General features: G+C 38.2%; 2 protein-coding genes across 2 annotated transcripts in view; one reads left to right on the top strand and one right to left on the bottom strand.

Annotated features, from left to right (window-relative positions):
• LOC113350919 overlaps positions 1-14,581 on the bottom strand; it is a 35,718-nt gene extending 21,137 nt beyond the window's left edge. Inside the window, exons 1-3 of the mRNA XM_026595022.1 lie at positions 14,573-14,581; positions 7,638-8,396; positions 1,199-1,232 (exon numbers count right to left, since the gene is read on the bottom strand). Of these exons, the coding sequence (XP_026450807.1) occupies positions 1,199-1,232; positions 7,638-8,396; positions 14,573-14,581 (802 nt within the window). The remainder of the gene's footprint in view (positions 1-1,198; positions 1,233-7,637; positions 8,397-14,572) is intronic.
• Positions 14,582-14,752: 171 nt separating this feature from the next.
• LOC113350920 lies at positions 14,753-15,370 on the top strand. The gene has a single exon (XM_026595023.1). The coding sequence runs from the start codon at positions 14,753-14,755 to the stop codon at positions 15,368-15,370; it is 618 nt and encodes a 205-aa protein (XP_026450808.1).
• The last annotated feature ends 2,171 nt before the right edge of the window (positions 15,371-17,541 follow it).

Consider the following 17,541-nt stretch of genomic DNA (forward strand, 5'->3'; position numbering starts at 1 on the left):
AGCATTTTCATACTTGCCCACCAGAACTACTCCATTTCTCCTCAACCAAGACCCATTCAAACAAGCCATCTCCTACTCTCCTTCTCAACTTAACTGAAATCGAAGCTAACTATAGCACAGATGTCATTTCAGTTTCAAGAAGATCTCCCAATCTTCTTCTTCCTGTAATTTACGTCATCACAACATCTTCATTTCAGCTTGTATTCATCTTACTCTTGATTGCCAGCTGCACCAACCCATTAGTGTTCACCATCTCTCCCATTTGTTTCATGACTTACTTCTTTGAACCCTTGCTGGAAACTGCATAATCAGGACAACACTCAACTTCCAATAAGTTCACAGCTCACCCTCTTAGCTCGTTCCTTCCATCTCTCTATGTCATTCTCTACAAGCAACAGTAGAAACAAATAAAACTCATTGATCTATGTATTCTGTTGAACCTGGAAGACCTGCAACAGCTTCATGATCACAACAATCTATGCACAATTGAAAAATGATCTAACAACTGCAGTCACTTCTCATTTTCTCCCTGTAACAACCACCAATTACAATTGCACCTGCAATTTCATTTCAGCTGCAAAATGATCTAACAACAACACCATTTGAGCCATCATCTCAGATCAAAATCACCTATAACTTTAGCTCAAGTCAAGCAACTTATCATAGACTGGTTATTTCTTGGTTAGCAACTATCCATTTTATATCCTTGCCAGTGACTACCAACACCTTCTCATCATTATCTAAAGCTACAACAACAACATTACAGTATCCGCTAGCAACTTCACCACCAGAACCTTAACCATTATACAGCTGCACACACCTGAAATCCAACTCCAACATTTAATTCCTCACCAACTCCATTCCTGCAACTTAAGATTGTCTCCTCCAACATAGCACGTCCATTGAACCTAACAATTACATATATGCATCATAAGAAGAATTCAACTTCATCTATACTATGAACCCTAATTCCCTGTGAAATCAAAATTTAACCTCATGCAACCATTTTCACTCCAATCAGAACCAAACCCAATCATTAATTGTGATTCAATTAGCTCAATTTCATATAAAACAACAAATCAATTACAAAACCCCGAATTTAACTTACCTAGTTTTATGAGTTGAATCAATACTCGAATAAATACCATCACCAATTTCCTTTTCTAATTCTATTCGGAATTCTTTAGGAAACCCTAACTTTTGTTTTCCTCTGAATTAAACCCGCTTTGTACCTCATCTCCACAAAATCAAAACCCCTCTCTAAAACCCTAATATTCACTAGATATCTTCTTTAACATATATGTATTGAATCAGTCCAGTTTCATCATCTTCTTTAATATTCAGTTGCAATCAATTTTCAGCAGAAAAGAAGGATGAAGGAGAAGAACGGAGAAAAAAATCGAGAGAGAAAAAGAGACAGGAAGAAATGGGAGAAGATAACACCAACCTGTCTCTTATTTGGGTAAGGCTATGGTGGTAATTTTATAGGGCGAGTTGGACTTTGTCAAAACCTCTGACTAAATTGGTGGGTCCAAGTGTTATACTTAACAGAAATGTCAGTTTATAAAAGATTTAATTTGTGTGGCTGGTTTATTAAATATATGGTTTGAAGCAGGACACTTTATTAATTTGCCCCTAAAAAAAAGATCCCCCTCAACAAAGGAAGGGCCCTAACTGAATGCTTATGTTGGCAGGCCATGGGTTAAAACCTCAAAGGTGTCATTATCCATCCATAGAAAACCCAACTTCACAGAAAACCCATTTGACCCCAACTATCTAAATTCCCCTTCTAGTTTAAATCTTAAATCACCCCAATAGTCACCATTAGGGGGCTGCCACAGAACATAAATCGGTGAACAAGAGAACTTAAGTGCAGCACTATAAGAAGAGGTCGGAACATTTCTCGAGTCTTGGCAGAAAAAGCCGCCCTCCAAAGGATATAGGGGATAGGAGAATCCCAGTGACCATCATCATTAGCAGCCTGTAAGTACAAGATTCCCGTAAGCTCAAGAGACGACTGTGAGCTCTGAAATTGGATTTTATAAGCAAAGCTTGTAGCATCCCAAATAGTCAGAACGCGCTCACAAGCGGAGAAAAGATGGAAATACTTTCTTCATACTGATGATAAAGAGGGCAAACAGTGGGAACATCAAGGCCACGGTCTTTTAAATTCACTCTTACTAAGGTTTTTCCGTGGACACCAATTACCAAACTTTCCAAAGTTGTTTCCATCTAATACCTAGCCCAGCAGAATCCCCATGCGATTGCATTAACCAGTTATAGCAATCTTTAACCGACACAGTACCATCCTGACTGTCATCTTTTGATCACAAGGAGGAGAATGCTTTGCAATAGGAATGGCTAAAATTTGATTTTGAACTAAGGTTGGAGCAACTGAAGCTATGGTAGATAGATCCCAATCATGATATCTGGGACTGGGATGAATAAGATCAGAGACAACATATACTTGCCACTTGCCACTGAGCTAATATTATTTTTATTCATTTTGAGCAGGGAGGATAACAACCTAGGAAGCATGGACACGGGACACGAACACGATACTGGGACACATGGACCTCGCGAACTACAAAATCATTAGGACACAGACACGTTTATATATGTGTATATATATATATTAGGTATCTCCCCGGCGGCTCAACCTCTTTCAATTTTTTTTGTTGTTTGGTCGGTTGGTCAGTACTCTCCCACAAAATTTTAGTCATTAACAAACTGGTTTGATTAAAATTGTGGAATATCGAGTCAATAAGTTAGTTGAGGCCAGTGACCCTAGAATTAGTCGAGGCTTACAGGCCCGGCCGTGGCCTCTTAAGCATGCCCCGGTATATTTTTGGTCGGGCCAAATTAACCGTGGCTTACATCCCCGGCCGTGGCCTCTTAAGCATGCCCCAGTGTTTTGTTGGTCAGGTCAAATTAGCCGGGACTTACATCTCCGGCCGTCGTCTCTTAAGCATGCTCGAGTGTCTTGTTGGTCATGTCAAATTAGCCGAGGCTGTCGTCTCTTAAGTATGTCGTAGTGTTTTGTTGTCCCTGGCAAATTAGCCAGAGCTTACAAACCCGATTGTGGCCTCTTAAGCTATCCTGCCGATCATGACCTCTTAAGCATATGCCCTGGTGTTTTGTTAGTCGTGTCAAATTAATCGGGCCTACCATAATGTTTTGTTAGTCGTGTCAAATTAGCCAGGATTTACGGCCGGCCGTCGCCTCTTAAGCAAAAAATAAAGCCTAATTTTTTTCCTTCCAATTTGGTTCTAGCTACCAACGATCACACTCAAATTTCATACGTAAACGTGTATAAATCTAAACGTTTACGGTCTTTTTTATGCACAATTTTTTTCTTCTAATAATAGCCGTTAAATTAGTTGAGGCTATCCATTCTTTCTGTTACACTTATAGCCACGTCAAAACATGGGTTATGTAGATGCCTATTGGAGTTTCATAAAAACTGTAGTGCAGCAGTTCAAAGAAATAGACTTTTTTGGTCTTCCAAAATGCTAAGCCATGCATACCTTTGCAGCTAGTGGGGTCTTGTAGTTACATACCTTTGCAGCTAGTGGGGTTTTGTGGATAAGTTTAGATTGTACTACTACTTCCGTACCTATTATATAGACAAAATTTTGGATTTTACTTGTACCATTAGATAAGTGGAATCCTATTTTCAAAATTAATTTTCTTACATATACCCTTATCTATGATACATAGGTAATTGTATTGAGAATAAGACAAAAGGCAAGACAAGAAAAAACATGTAAAATTATAAATTCCAAATAATTTTCTTAATCTAAAAGAATAGTCTCTCACCGCCTATATACGTGGTACTGAGGGAGTATAAATTAAATTACAAACATTGCTAGTACTTTGGAAATTTATAGAATATTTAAAAATTACATGAATACGACCGATCGATGTGGATCTGCTTACTTTACGTGGAGTTTAATTTCTTGGCAATCCTGGATTCCACCAAATTAATCCATATTACAGTTTCCTGATGTTCTTTATTGAGCTGATTAGAGGCACAATAATTATCAAATTCGGTTGACCAATAGCAATATAGCATCATTAAGCACCAAATTGATTGTAAAGAATTTATGTACACAGTAATAATCAAATTTGCTTAATCCTTAACAACCTATATTCAGACCAAAAAAAAGAAAAAAAACCCTACTGACTGATCATCTAAAGCCTGCTATAAAAGAAAGCGAATTGAATTAGGGTTGGAAATTGGAGTGGTTGTACGGAAACTGTAGGAAACAACTATAAATAAATAAAATCAATATCGACGTGTTTATCCTAATTAAATATTAGGAAATTGTTCTGTAGTTACAAACAGGGTTATATAAGGAAAATCTAGGAACGCACGGTTAAGGAAAAGGTAGGAACAAAAACGAATTTAAGTAAGGAAAACTTTTGCCGGGTATTTTTGGTTCATTGCCAGAGGGAATGTGGATCACGGTTCATGAAACTTAAAGATTGATCACGGTTCATGAAACTACATCAAGCAGTAGTACTTGCAGCTGCTTTCAACATATAAACAGAGTTACAACTAATAATCTAACCATAAATCTCAACATATAAACACAAAATTAACCTTCAGTACGCTTTAAAACGTTACCATATTTCCCAAAAGTCGTCGTGATTGTTGATTATTCCGAGATTACATTAGCAGAATCTGAAACCAAAGAAATCGTGAAAGGGGATCAACGGAAGTATGAGCCTAGCCCTAATTAATTAAGAGTCTTGAAACGAAGATTCAAATCGCCGGTGACAACAACAATCAAAAATTCAAAGTAAAGAGAGATCATACGATTCTTGTTCGAAGTTACGGTTTACAACAGGAGCAAAAGGAGATTTACAGTTTTCAATGGGTTTATAAATCGTCAGTTATCCAAAAAATAGTCGATTGTGTAGGAATGGCTCGATCCCTTGATCGACGTGCGTCTTCTCCATCCGATTAATCAACCACTGGTCTACTGTAGCTATGTTTGTATAATTAATGATCACGTTAATATATAAAGAGACTTAGATATTATTACTTAGATTACGATTTCCAGCTATAATTATGGACAGTGGTCGATCTTATTTTTAGTAGTTAACTAGACCTTTACCCGTGCCGTTGATCATTTTTTATTTTGTTCATCTTTTAGCGTAAAAATTATGCCACCAAAACTCATCAACACCTCTAGGTGACATCAACTTGTTTATTTACTTTCTGAAATGGGCTTCAACATATGTAAAACGGTTGGTAGAAGGCTGGAACCCCAAATCAATCACATTTTCAAATATTGTTCATATTCGCATTCCACATAAACATTGCTCATATTCGTATTCCACATAGAACTTGAAATAGTCACAATGAAGTAGTACAAATATGTATTATTGAGAGGATTTAGTTGTTTAATCCTGCATATCTTCAAAATTTCTAGTTTAATTAGATAAAAAAAAAACAAATATTACCTCAGTAACGATAAATGTTTTCTTAGATTAAGTAGTACAAATATGGTTAATCTTTACAAAATTTATGTTTTGTAATTCATACGATCCTTTAGGATAAAAATGGTTAATCTTTAACCAATTCCTCAAAATCCTATGGGCCTATGCATAGTAGAACACCACTTCATTCACTTCTTCAAAACAAAGTAGTGTCCCTAAGTCGAAAAGAAATAAATCATCAAAGGTCGTTAACCAAATTTATAACGAAAATGAAATCACAAAATTACTTCAAAATCAACCAGATTAATCTTACAAATTCGGTTAGCTTCAGGAATTACTTTTTCTCTTTGGTGATATAAATTATTCCAAATTTACATAGAATTATGTTTACTCATTTTCCTAAAGTTTAATAATTTTTAATTTTTGATCCATTTGTTTTTTTTATATTCTTTCTTTAATTATTATCATAAACTATTTCTCAATCATGCATAATCACATGAAGTCGAGGAGAAATGATAGAAACAAAAATCATGGCAAAAAAAAGTGAATAAAGAGAGATATGAGAAACTAAATCAATTTACAATTGGTTCGCGTGTAGCCTTGTATATGGTCAATTTTTTTATATAAGTTTCATCTTCTTTCCTGCCCCGAACCGACAAATCTCAAAACTACAGTTATTGATTTATCTTCTCCCTGTAAAAATCTGGCTTTCAGTATTTATTTTAATTTAAAAAAAATTAAAAAGAAAAGATTTTTTTTTTTAAAAATAATATCAAATAAAAAATAATAGAAAAATAAAATTAACCAAGGGTAACTAAATAATTTATCTATCTTAGGACACCTTTCTCATCCTACTATCACTACTTCTTCTACCACCACCACCACCACCATTAACGTCATCACTCCACCATTCTCACCAACTCCCACCACCATTACCCCAACGCCGATCCACCACCCCGCCCAATATCATAACCACCATTAATTCTTACTGATTTAATGTAAAATAAATTTATTATGTATTGTATTGATGAAAATATATTTATTTGATTAATTAAAGAAACATTTATTATGAAATATCAATAAAACATTTATTATTGAAAGTTAATTAAACTGATCATTTTACAACCGTAGATTTAGCTTTCCCAAGAATGAATCCAGAGCGTCCTTTATCTTTCCTAATTGTTTGACCTTTCTTTGTTTTATTAATTTCTTTAGTTATTCAGCCGCGCCGTAACGGCACGACCTTCATAATAAGTTAAAAATATTATGTGAATTTTAATCCTTGTATAAACTAACAATTGTTGTCCATGTTTTAACATTTTTTTATCAAATAATTGAGAAACTAAATCAAGGGTAATTAAGTATGCGTATTTAAAAATAAGTAATTTTCTACAGCTATTGATTTATCTGCTTTTAGGCGCGTATAGCGGTGGGGATATGCGTATTCCTATAATTAACTATGCGTATTTACCTAAAAAGCAGACATAGTTTAGTTGATAATTTCAGAAATATGTTTGTTTTTTTCATTTGTATTATCTAATAAAAATATATTTATCATCATCATTAGTAGAATAATTTATATATTATCATTTTTAATTTAACATTTAACAAAATATTATCATGGATAACTAATAGACTATTTATTATGAAGAATTATGGAACCTTAATGACGTGGCAACTTTTGTCCATTAGATGCATTTCTAATCTCAGTCACAAACATCACTTATGACAAACGATTACATCCCTATATTGATCTCTTGTGAGGACAAAATCTGAACCGCCACTTACATAGGAGTTATCCAAACTGTGGTTTATATTCTTGACGTTACATATTTTGTGGCGTTATGAAATTAGCTTAATATGTTTTTGTTCACCAATACCCACCACCACCATAAAATCATATGAATCCATTTTTTTTATCCACCACCACCTAGTGGCAGAGCCAAGAGTTGACTAACCTGGCTCTAATCCCTTAAATTTTTTAATAACTACTAAATTTTTTAGTTTATTTTATAAATAGTACTTTGTCCATATATATTTATGGTTTAGTCCACCAAAGTTTACATGTTTATTTTTTTAAAAAAAGTAGGCCTCCTCAAAGTCAACTTTTGACTCCACCACTGCCACCATCATTGCCGCCCACCTAAGTTTACAGATTCGAGCAGAGATAGGACGTCACTACAGTATGCATCATCATAGGAATCTGGGTTAAAGTTCTCCATACATGCTTGAAAGGGGTCGACGGATAGAATGTTAGTCAACGAATCTTGCATTAATCCTTCAATCATATTAACTTCATGCACATCATCATCATCAAGATTCACAGGTTGTTGACTAATATCGAACACATTCAATTCTACCGTCATGTTACCAAAAGACAGATTTAACACTCCATTCCGACAGTTGATGATCGCGTTGGACGTAGCCAAGAAAGGACGTCCTAAGATGACAGGAATGTGACAGTCTGGGTTTTGTACAGGTTGAGTGTCTAAGACAATGAAGTCTACGGGAAAATAAAATTTGTCAACCTTGATCAAAACATCTTCCACCACTCCACGAGGAATCTTGACAGATCGGTCTGCCAGTTGTAGAGTGATAGATGTTGGTTTCAACTCCCCAAGACCTAACTGCTCATAAACAGAATATGGCAGTAGGTTAACACTTGCACCTAGGTCTAATAACGCTTTATTGACCGTGTGTTCTCCTATAGTGCAAGAAATTGTTGGACATCCTGGATCCCTAAACTTGGGTGGAGTTTTGTTTAGAATGATGGAACTCACCTGCTCAGCTAAGAAAGCACGTTTTTGCACATTGAGCTTGCGCTTTTGAGTACACAAGTCTTTGAGGAATTTGGCATAAGCAGGGATTTGCTTGATTGCTTCAAGAAAAGGAATGTTGATGTTGACTCTCTTGAACAGATCTAACATCTCATTGTAATGGGTACTTTTCTGTTGATAGATCAATCTTTGAGGAAAATGGAGCAACAGGAAGATGAGTTGGCAAAGGGACATTCACAGCAGTAGAATTGTCAGATTTTCCAACTTGCTCAGATTCTTTGGTTTTCTGGGGTTGTGGAGACAGCGTGGAATTTGTATCAGACTCATTAGGTTCGCCCACGTTGTTCTCGATGACTTTACCACTTCGGAGGGTGGTAATGGCATGGATTTGATCAGGTGAGGTTTCAGTGCAGGATGTTGTGCCTGTTTGAAATATCCTCTTTGGATTTTGTTGGGGTTGGCTCGGAAGTTTACCCTTTTCTCTCTCACATATTTGATCCATCTTTTGATCTAGATTTTTCTGACTTTGCATCAAACTCTGGAACATTTCCTCTAGGGTGGATAATCTCTTGTCGGTATTGTGTTGAGGATATGATTGTTGTTGAGAGTTTGATTGTTGTTGAGGGTTTCTCGGGTGTTGATAACCTTGATTGTTCTGATATCCCTGATTGTTTTGATAGCTCTGATTGGGTTGAGATGGTCCTCCTTGAGTGGGTCCTTTTGACCATGAAAAGTTAGGGTGGTTTCTCCATCCTGGATTGTAGGTCTGTGAATAAGGGTTATGCTCTGGTTTTTGAAACATGGCATGTGCCTGTTCAAGCCTAGACTCCTGGACTGCAAGCAAATCTGGACAATTTTGGAATTGATGGTTGGGGTCGTTACAAGCAGCACAAACAGACGAAGCGACATGTTCTCGGAGAGTAGTGGTGGAAGGTTTTGAATTTTTATGTAGTTCTAACTCTTCTAATCTCCTAACTATTGATGCCATGTTTGCTCTTCCCTCAAAATCCGCTTCAATCCTAAAAGCCTTTGCTTCGGATGTAGTCTTTCTGGTTTCACGGATGGATTCCCACTGTTGCGTCTTTTCAGCTACTTCAATCAAGAAGTCCCAAGACGCGTCAGCAGTTTTATCTACGAATAGACCATTACACATCGACTCAACCGTTGTTCGGGTGGACACATCTAGACCTTCATACAAAATTTGCACAAGTCTCCATTTTTCAAAACCATGATGGGGACATTGGAGCAATAATTCATTGAATCTCTCCAGGTATCTAGCTAAGGTCTCACCTTCTAATTGCACAAAGCTATTCAGACTTTGACGAATTGTCGCAGTCTTGTGGTTCGGGAAAAACTTTTTGAAAAACTCCTTTATGAGGTCATCCCATGTCATGATGGATTGAGGCTGTAAAGCATAGAGCCAGGCCTTTGCCTTATCTTTCAGGGAGAAAGGAAAAAGCCTTAACTTCAGGGTTTCGTCGGTCATTTGAGTGAAACGCAGAGTTCCACAAATTTCCTCGAATTCTCTCACGTGGTGGTACGGGTTTTCATTCTCAACACCTCTAAAAATAGGAAGCATCTGTATTGTGCTTGATTTCAGCTCATAATGGCCATTAGCCTCGGGCAGCAAATACAAGAAGGTTGACTGGCTCTAGTTGGGTACATATAATCCTTGAGGGTACGGGGTTCTCCCATTGTTTCTGGTTGATCTGGACTGTCTCCCTCAGAACTTAGAATTTCGATAGGTTCGTCTGGGTTAATTCTAACAAGTCTGTTTGTCTGGTCTCTGTAGGTCACAATCATGTCCTAGTAGGTACCTTAACTAACATGTTGGTCAGACAGAGCAATCGGAAACAATTTGGCCCACAAGGGTATGAAGATTTGGTTTTGAATGGGGTTTTGGTTTAAAGAAGGGGTTTTGTTTTTGGTTTAAAAATTTGGGCTTTGGAAAAAATTTTTGAACTAAACCTAGCATAAATTATCACAACTCATAAAAGAAAAAAAAAACAATAATAATAATTAAACAAGCCCATAAAAGAAAAAAGAAAAAATAAAAAAAAAAAAAACAAAAAAAAAAAAAAAAAAAAAAATAAAATAATTACAGTCCCAAATATAAAAAAAAAAAGAAAAAAGAAAATAAATAAAAATTATTACAATCCCAAATAAATAATTAAATTAATTATTACAAGCCCGAATTTGAATTTAAATGAGGCCCAAGTGGGTTAACTCATGGGTTAGGCTTACTTGTTTTTTGGAGGGAAGCCCAAAAATAGGCTTTTAGTCCCCTTTTAGTTGCACACCCCAGTTGGGCTTTAGGATCGTCCTAAGCTCACGCTCAAGCCCAGCAGAATCTGCAGCGAAGCCCAGCAGCAAAGGCAAGCCCAGGAGCAGAAGTTGAGGTTACTAAGCCCAGCTCAGTTGGGTCAAGCCCAGCAACAAAGGTTGGATCAGAGCCCAGCAGCAGAGGGTGCACAAGCCCAGTTGACAGCTTCAGTTGGCAGCCCAGTTGGCTTGGCAGCAGGCTTGGCAGCAGCAACAACAGCAGCAGCAGCTTGGCAGAGAAAGCACCAACAGCAGCAGCAACAGAGAAAGCACAAGCACCAGCAACAGCAACAGCAGGCTTTGGCTTTGGCTTGGCAGCAGCACCAGCAGCAGCAACAGCAGCAGCTCAGGTAACAGCAGATGGCAGCACCACTCCCCGGCAGCGGCGCCAAAAACTTGGTGGGCCCGGGAAAGCGTATAAAATTGAAGTGAAATGAAAACGGGCCTACAGTAATACCGCAAGTGCACGGTCGTCGGTTGTAGCTCGTGCAAGTACGGGTCGATCCACAGAGACTGGGTGTGTTTGAAGTGTTCTAGCTATTTTGGGCTCCTAAATTGTTGTTGGTTAACTTATGAAGCCTTTTTGGGTTTTGGGCTTAGGGGGTTTGTTTTGGTCTTCTGGTGAGCTCAAGTTGTGCTCTGGGCTTTTGGGCTCAATGGGATTGAGCTAACAGTGGACTGTGGGCTGGGCTTTGGAGAGGAAGCAGCAGCAAGAGAAAGGAAGGCAATGCAGCAGCAGCACAAGTGCTGCACAGCAGCTGCAGGGCAAAAGCAACAACAACAGCAGCTGCAGCAGCAGTGTAGCAGAAAGGAAGGCAATGCAGCAGCAACACAAGTGCTGCACAGCAGCTGCACAAGCAAGTAGCAAGAATAACAAGTAGCAGCAGGGGAGAAATGGCAGCACTAAATAGCAGGAGAAGAAGTGGCAGCAACACAAGGCAATGCAATAAAGAAAATAGCAAACAAAATAAACATGGAAGCAACATAGGGCAACACAGGGCAAAAACAAGGAACAAAGCAAGTGAACCAAGGCCTAAGGCCAAGGGCAAGGATGATAGTGAAACTAAAAGAGCAAGGCTAAGGCAAGAATACAGGCAAACAAAAATGGAATGGCAAGATAATCAGCTTGCTATGAGCACTGATTTCTTCCATTGCACAATCAGCACATTGCATCCTAAGCATACAAAAGGAATGTCAAGATAATCAGCTTGCTATGAGCACTGATTTCTTCCATTACTCAATCAGTTCAATGCTTCAAAGGTAACTAGCCTAGCATTCCATCAAACTAACAGCAAATTAAACATAACAGGAACATTAACAAAGGAACTTATCAACACAATGCATCAAAACAAGCACATTAACAGGATCATCAACAGGATATGAAAATAAACACATCAACAGGAACATAAACAGGAATTGATTGGAAATTAAAACATGAAATTAAACATGCACATTAACAGGAACTGATGTGAAACTAAAATTGAACATTAACAGGAACTTTCACAACTAACATGAACATAACTGAAATTGAACTGAGCTTGAAAATTTAACAGAACTTGAAAGTTCTGGACACTGGCTAGTCCAGCATACCTTTAACACTAATCCCACACCCATATTTATACCCAATACCCAATTAGGGTTTACAATCAAAATCCCCAAATTTCTCCAATCGACAGTACAATTAGGGTTTGGTAAATTCTTACCTAATTTGATGTAGCAACATCAAATTAAACTCGACCCATTACTCTCCTTGGTCTGCTGCACCTTTCCCATGCTTCAATTACGTCTTATAGCCTCACCTAGTTTATTGATTTATCACCTAGGGTTTCAGTGGTGAAAAATCAATAAGTTAGATGGCTATAGAGGTAGGGGAGGTAGCTACGGCGTGTAGGTGGTGTTTGGTGGTGATTTGGTGGAGGTTAGGTGGTAGAGATGGTGGTGACAGAGGGTTGGTGGCGGAGCAGGTGGTGGTCGTGATGTCTCTGCAGAGGGAGGTGATGGAGGAGAGGGGCTCGACTGTTTTGGGAAGAAGGGGGGTGTTTGGTTAGGTGGTAAGGTTCGGGTGCTCCAGTCTGTGGAGGCTTCATCGATTTTTGATGTTCAGCAAGACTAAGCCGTGAGATGTGGAGCTGGTACGTAGATCGGACGGTGATGCGGAGGCAAGCGAGGAGAGACCGTCGGATGAAGTGATACAACGAAACTAACGGTGCTAGACTAGGTTAGGTGCTGTAGTGTAAGGCGGAGATATCAAACTTTGATGAACAGCAAGGGAGCAACCGTTGGATTCAACTACCATCTAATCTGAAGGCTTGGAATTTCAGCGCTGTGGTGCTTGGCAGAGACTTCAGATTTTGATGCTCTATGAAGGAGCGACCGTCGGATGCTTCTGAGAACTGATCTGATGGCTGAGAACGGAGGCGTTTTTGTGTGTAGAAAATGAGGTTGTGCGCACCATTCTTCGCGGCTTCCTTGCGTGATTTCTCCCGGCTTTTCACTACTTTTCTGCTCTTTTCGCTCCGCATCCGAACTTTATTTATTACCTAAAAATGCAAAATTAATTAATAAAAATATTTATTCTTGAAAACAATGAAAATACAGAATATGGGATAAAATGTAGAATTCATGCACAAAAGATGAGTTAAATGCCAACAAAAAGGGATAAATATATACATTATTTGGCACTCATCAGTGTAGCGGAAGCCGCTCATGGGAGATTTAAAGATCTCATCAAGTCTTTCCAAGGAAACGTGGTTACGATCACCGAGGCAATGGAGCAATACTTTAAGAGTGATATCGATAGGATCAAGGAGGATTTTGAGAAAAGCTAAATGGAAAGGATGACTCAATTTCTTCAATATGGTAAGTTTCTCCAAGGAATAGAGTTCAACGTATCTCATTCGGCATTAAAACATATGATGAGAGAAATACAAATGGAGATACACTACGACAAACTGGGTGATATGTGTATTTGTCCGACATGTCTTCATTAGGGATTCCGTATCGTCATATGATTGTGAAGTACAAAGAAGTGATACCTATTGAAGTTATTGATCCATATTGGAAGCAACTATCTTTCACCCATCCCCTACAGAAGCTCCTGGACAATCACCATGGGATACAAGCGAAGCAAAGGAATTCTACGAAGCTTACTCACATGGCAACTCGGCTAGACGGCAAGTCTTGTTGAGCCAATTAAGGTTAATTACATGACCATGGATAACACAAAGTGAAGAGCCAAGAAAGGGAGATCCTCCCGGTAGACCACAAACTAAAATTGCAAGAAAAAAACAAAGGAAAGAATTGAAAGAAATGACTCGACGTGAAGAAGAACTCGCGGAAACTAAGAAATGATATCTATCCACAAGTGAGATTTCAGAAGAAAGATTCGTGAAAGCGCCAGTTCCAAACAAAAGGGGTAGGCCGAGGAAGGAACCGCTATCAAGTCAACAACAAACTACGGGTTCTGTATCCACACCAAAAGCCGATGGATCGGAGGTTCCAAAGAAAAGGGGGAGGACGCCAAAGGTACCAACCTCAAGCTATCAAGAACAACAAGGTGAGAATTCCGAAGCCACACTCATAGTCGATGTATCGGAGGTTCCAAAGAAAAAGGGTAGGCCTCCAAAGGTACCAACGTCAAGATACCAAGAACAACAAGGTGAGCATTCCGAAGCCACACCCATAGTCGACGTATCGGAGGTTCCAAATAAAAGGGGTAGGCCGCCAAAGGTACCAACATTGAGTTACCAAGAACAACAAGGTGAGCATTCCGAAACCACACCCATAGCCGGTATATCGGAGGTTCCAAAGAAAAGGGTTAGGCCGCCAAAGGTACCAACATTGAGCTACCAAGAACAACAAGGTGATTAGGCGGCGGTGCCAAACAAAAAGGGAAGGCCAAATAAGGAAGATACATAAATTGAAGTACATCAAGGTTAAAAATTCGTAGGCACGACCAAAGTCGATGTAGTTTCGGTTCCCAGGCGAAGGTGTAGGCCAAGGAAGTATAATCTCCCATCACATACCGAAGACATTGGGAGTGTAGAGATTGCAGAGGATGTTTTAGATATAATTAAGCTAAAAAAGTTGGTAATATGACGATGTTTAAGGATTCCAAAACGGGTCGGACTTATAGACATTACCATACCAAGATAGAGTCTTACATAGACCAACTTCCTTAGGCTATTCGCGAGTTTATTGTGTATATGTATGATGTCGATGTCGATGAAAATTGTGGCTATCATGCCGTGACCGAACAATTAGGAATATTCGAGACGGCGGTTAGTAGAGGAATGACACCATGCCGATATGCTAGAATGAGTATGTCCGAACAACTTGTGAAAAATAGGAGCTTTTATGAGCAATTGGTTGGTCATGGCGATGGGTTTGATAATATGTATGCTCAGGTGTTAGGACCCGAGCAGGAGATGGAGTTTCTTCCTTCTCAATATTGGATGAAAATGCCGCTTTGTGGGCATCTAGTAGCAGATACATTTAATTGTGTTGTTCATTATATTACCCCCACCGTAGAAGTAACATTTACACCAAAGTGGAAAAAATGCGAAGGATCCCTTAAGAAGAGAATAGTTGTTTTGGCGTTCGTGAACGGTAATCATTTCGTTATTCCAAAACTCGAGGACAATTGTCCATTGCCACCTGTTTGTGGGATGGTTAAAAACAAGGATCTAGATCCCAATATTTGGAAGGGATGGATGAAATTGTATGAGGAGAATCACCAATTTTTGGATGCGTTGGCCTTATCAAAGAAACCTCTTCAAGAGGAGGAGATGCAACTTAATACGTGTGGAAGCGATGATGAGTAATTTGGATATATGTGGTTCACTAATACGCAACATTTTGTTTTCTTTTTGGAAGTGTAAACATTAAATCATATTTTGATGTCGATGCCGGCATGATTATGTTTCGTTACTACAATGCCGGAACACAGGTACCGGCGTGGAACTCAACTTTTGAACCACTGCCAGAAATTCTGAAAAACATCCAGTGAAATTTTTACATGTGCCAACATTGGAGTTAGAATAAAAACAGTGACGATACTCCGAAAAAATTATTTTGTACCTAGAAATACATTCAGTGCCGGAACTCCGGCATGGTAGGCCAAAATACATTCAATGCCAGAACTATACAATTTTTTGGATTTTGTAAAATTAGAATTCCGGCATTACTCTATTCGACCATGCCGGTATTTAAGATAAATTGAAAATTTGTTAAGTCTTGGCACATTCAAACTCTGTAAAAGAGGTAATTTGACACTGGTATATCAACATAATAAATCAAATAACAACACTAGATTGTATAAAAAGACAAACTCCAAAGTTAAGAGGTTCCAAACCTAATACAAATCAGACATAAACCGAATCAAGCAAAGAGTTTAGCAAGACACACAAACAAACACATTTTTCAAGACACACAAACAAACATAAACCAACACTAGATTGTTCAAGACCAAACTAATACTATAGAAGAAACACACGATCACTCGGTTCTTGGCTATTTGTGTGCCCTCTTCTTCCTTTCGCCCCATAAGATTCTTGCCTCTGGATCTTCTATTTTTTCTATATTTTGCTCCATATTCTCCATTTCTTTCTTGGTCAACACTGAAAAAGCGGGGGTACAACAACCACGCCCAACAATTCGATTAGCAATCTGTATGGACAAACTCTAATATACTTTTAAGAGAATCAATTAAGACTCAATCTATAAAACGTATATCAAAGAGTCAATCTCTCGATTTGATCTTTACTCAAGCAAATAGAAATCTGCGAGTATTTATCAAAGAGAGATAACTTGGACGGTACCAAAGACCAATGTCCAAGTCTCAATCAATTTAAATCAACAACCTAAAAAGGTCGGATATTCTAATTGATTGAACCCAACGCACAAACTGTGATATTTCAATTATATAAACAAATATAATGCGGAAATAGAAATAACACAGACACCAGAAATTTTTTTAACGAGGAAACCGCAAATGCATAAAAACCTCGGGACCTAGTCCGTATTGAACATACACTGTATTAAGCCGCTATAGACACTAGCCTACTCCAATTTAACTTCGGTTTGGATTGCAGTTGAACCTCAATCAATCTCACACTGATCCAAGGTACAGTTGCGCTCCTTACGTCTCTGATCCCAGCAGGATACTACTCACTTGATTCCCTTAGCTGATCTCACCCACAACTAAGAGTTGCTACGACCCAAAGTCGAAGACTTTAATAAACAAATCTGTATCACACAGAAAATTCTACGGTAATAGATAAATCTGTCTCTCACGAATAAACCTATGAGTTTTGTTCTGTCTTTTGATAAGTCAAGGTGAACAGGAACCAATCAATAATACCAGACTTATGTTCCCGAAGAAAAACTTAGTATTATCAATCACCTCACAATAATCTTAATCGACGCAGCGAAAAAAGATATTGCAGAATCACAAACGATGAGACGAAGTGTTTGTGATCACTTTTTATCTTTCCTATCAGAGATAGAAATCTCAAGCCAATTATTACAATTGTAATCGTACGATAGAAACAACAATATCCGATCACACAACTACAGAAAAGTAGTATCGGTATGGCTTCACAATCCCAATGAAGTCTTTAAGTCGTTAACCTGGTTTTAGAAGAAGAAAACCAAAGGTTAAAGGAAAATCGACTCTAACTTAGAAAACTAGTATCACACGAAAGGTGTGGGGATTAGGTTTCCCAGTTGCTAGAGTTCTCCCTTATATAGTCTTTCAAATCAGGGTTTGCAATCAATGTTATCTTGGTAACAAAGCATTCAATATTCACCGTTAGATGAAAACCTGATTAGATTCAAGCTAATATTTCTCAACCGTTGGATCGAAACCTTAGCTTGTTACATACTAAATGTTCAATTTTGGGTTTATGTAACCGTTCTCAAGCATTAACATTTGTTGGTTCAACAATAGTTAACCAAATGGTTAGCCATATGATCACTTTCATATCCACCATAT

Source organism: Papaver somniferum, chromosome 2, assembly GCF_003573695.1.
Source record: "Papaver somniferum cultivar HN1 chromosome 2, ASM357369v1, whole genome shotgun sequence".
Lineage (NCBI taxonomy): Eukaryota > Viridiplantae > Streptophyta > Magnoliopsida > Ranunculales > Papaveraceae > Papaver > Papaver somniferum.

Excerpts from the sequence above, each read along its gene's own strand:
- LOC113350920 (XM_026595023.1), top strand. The coding sequence starts at position 14,753 with ATGTATGATGTCGATGTCGATGAAAATTGTGGCTATCATGCCGTGACC.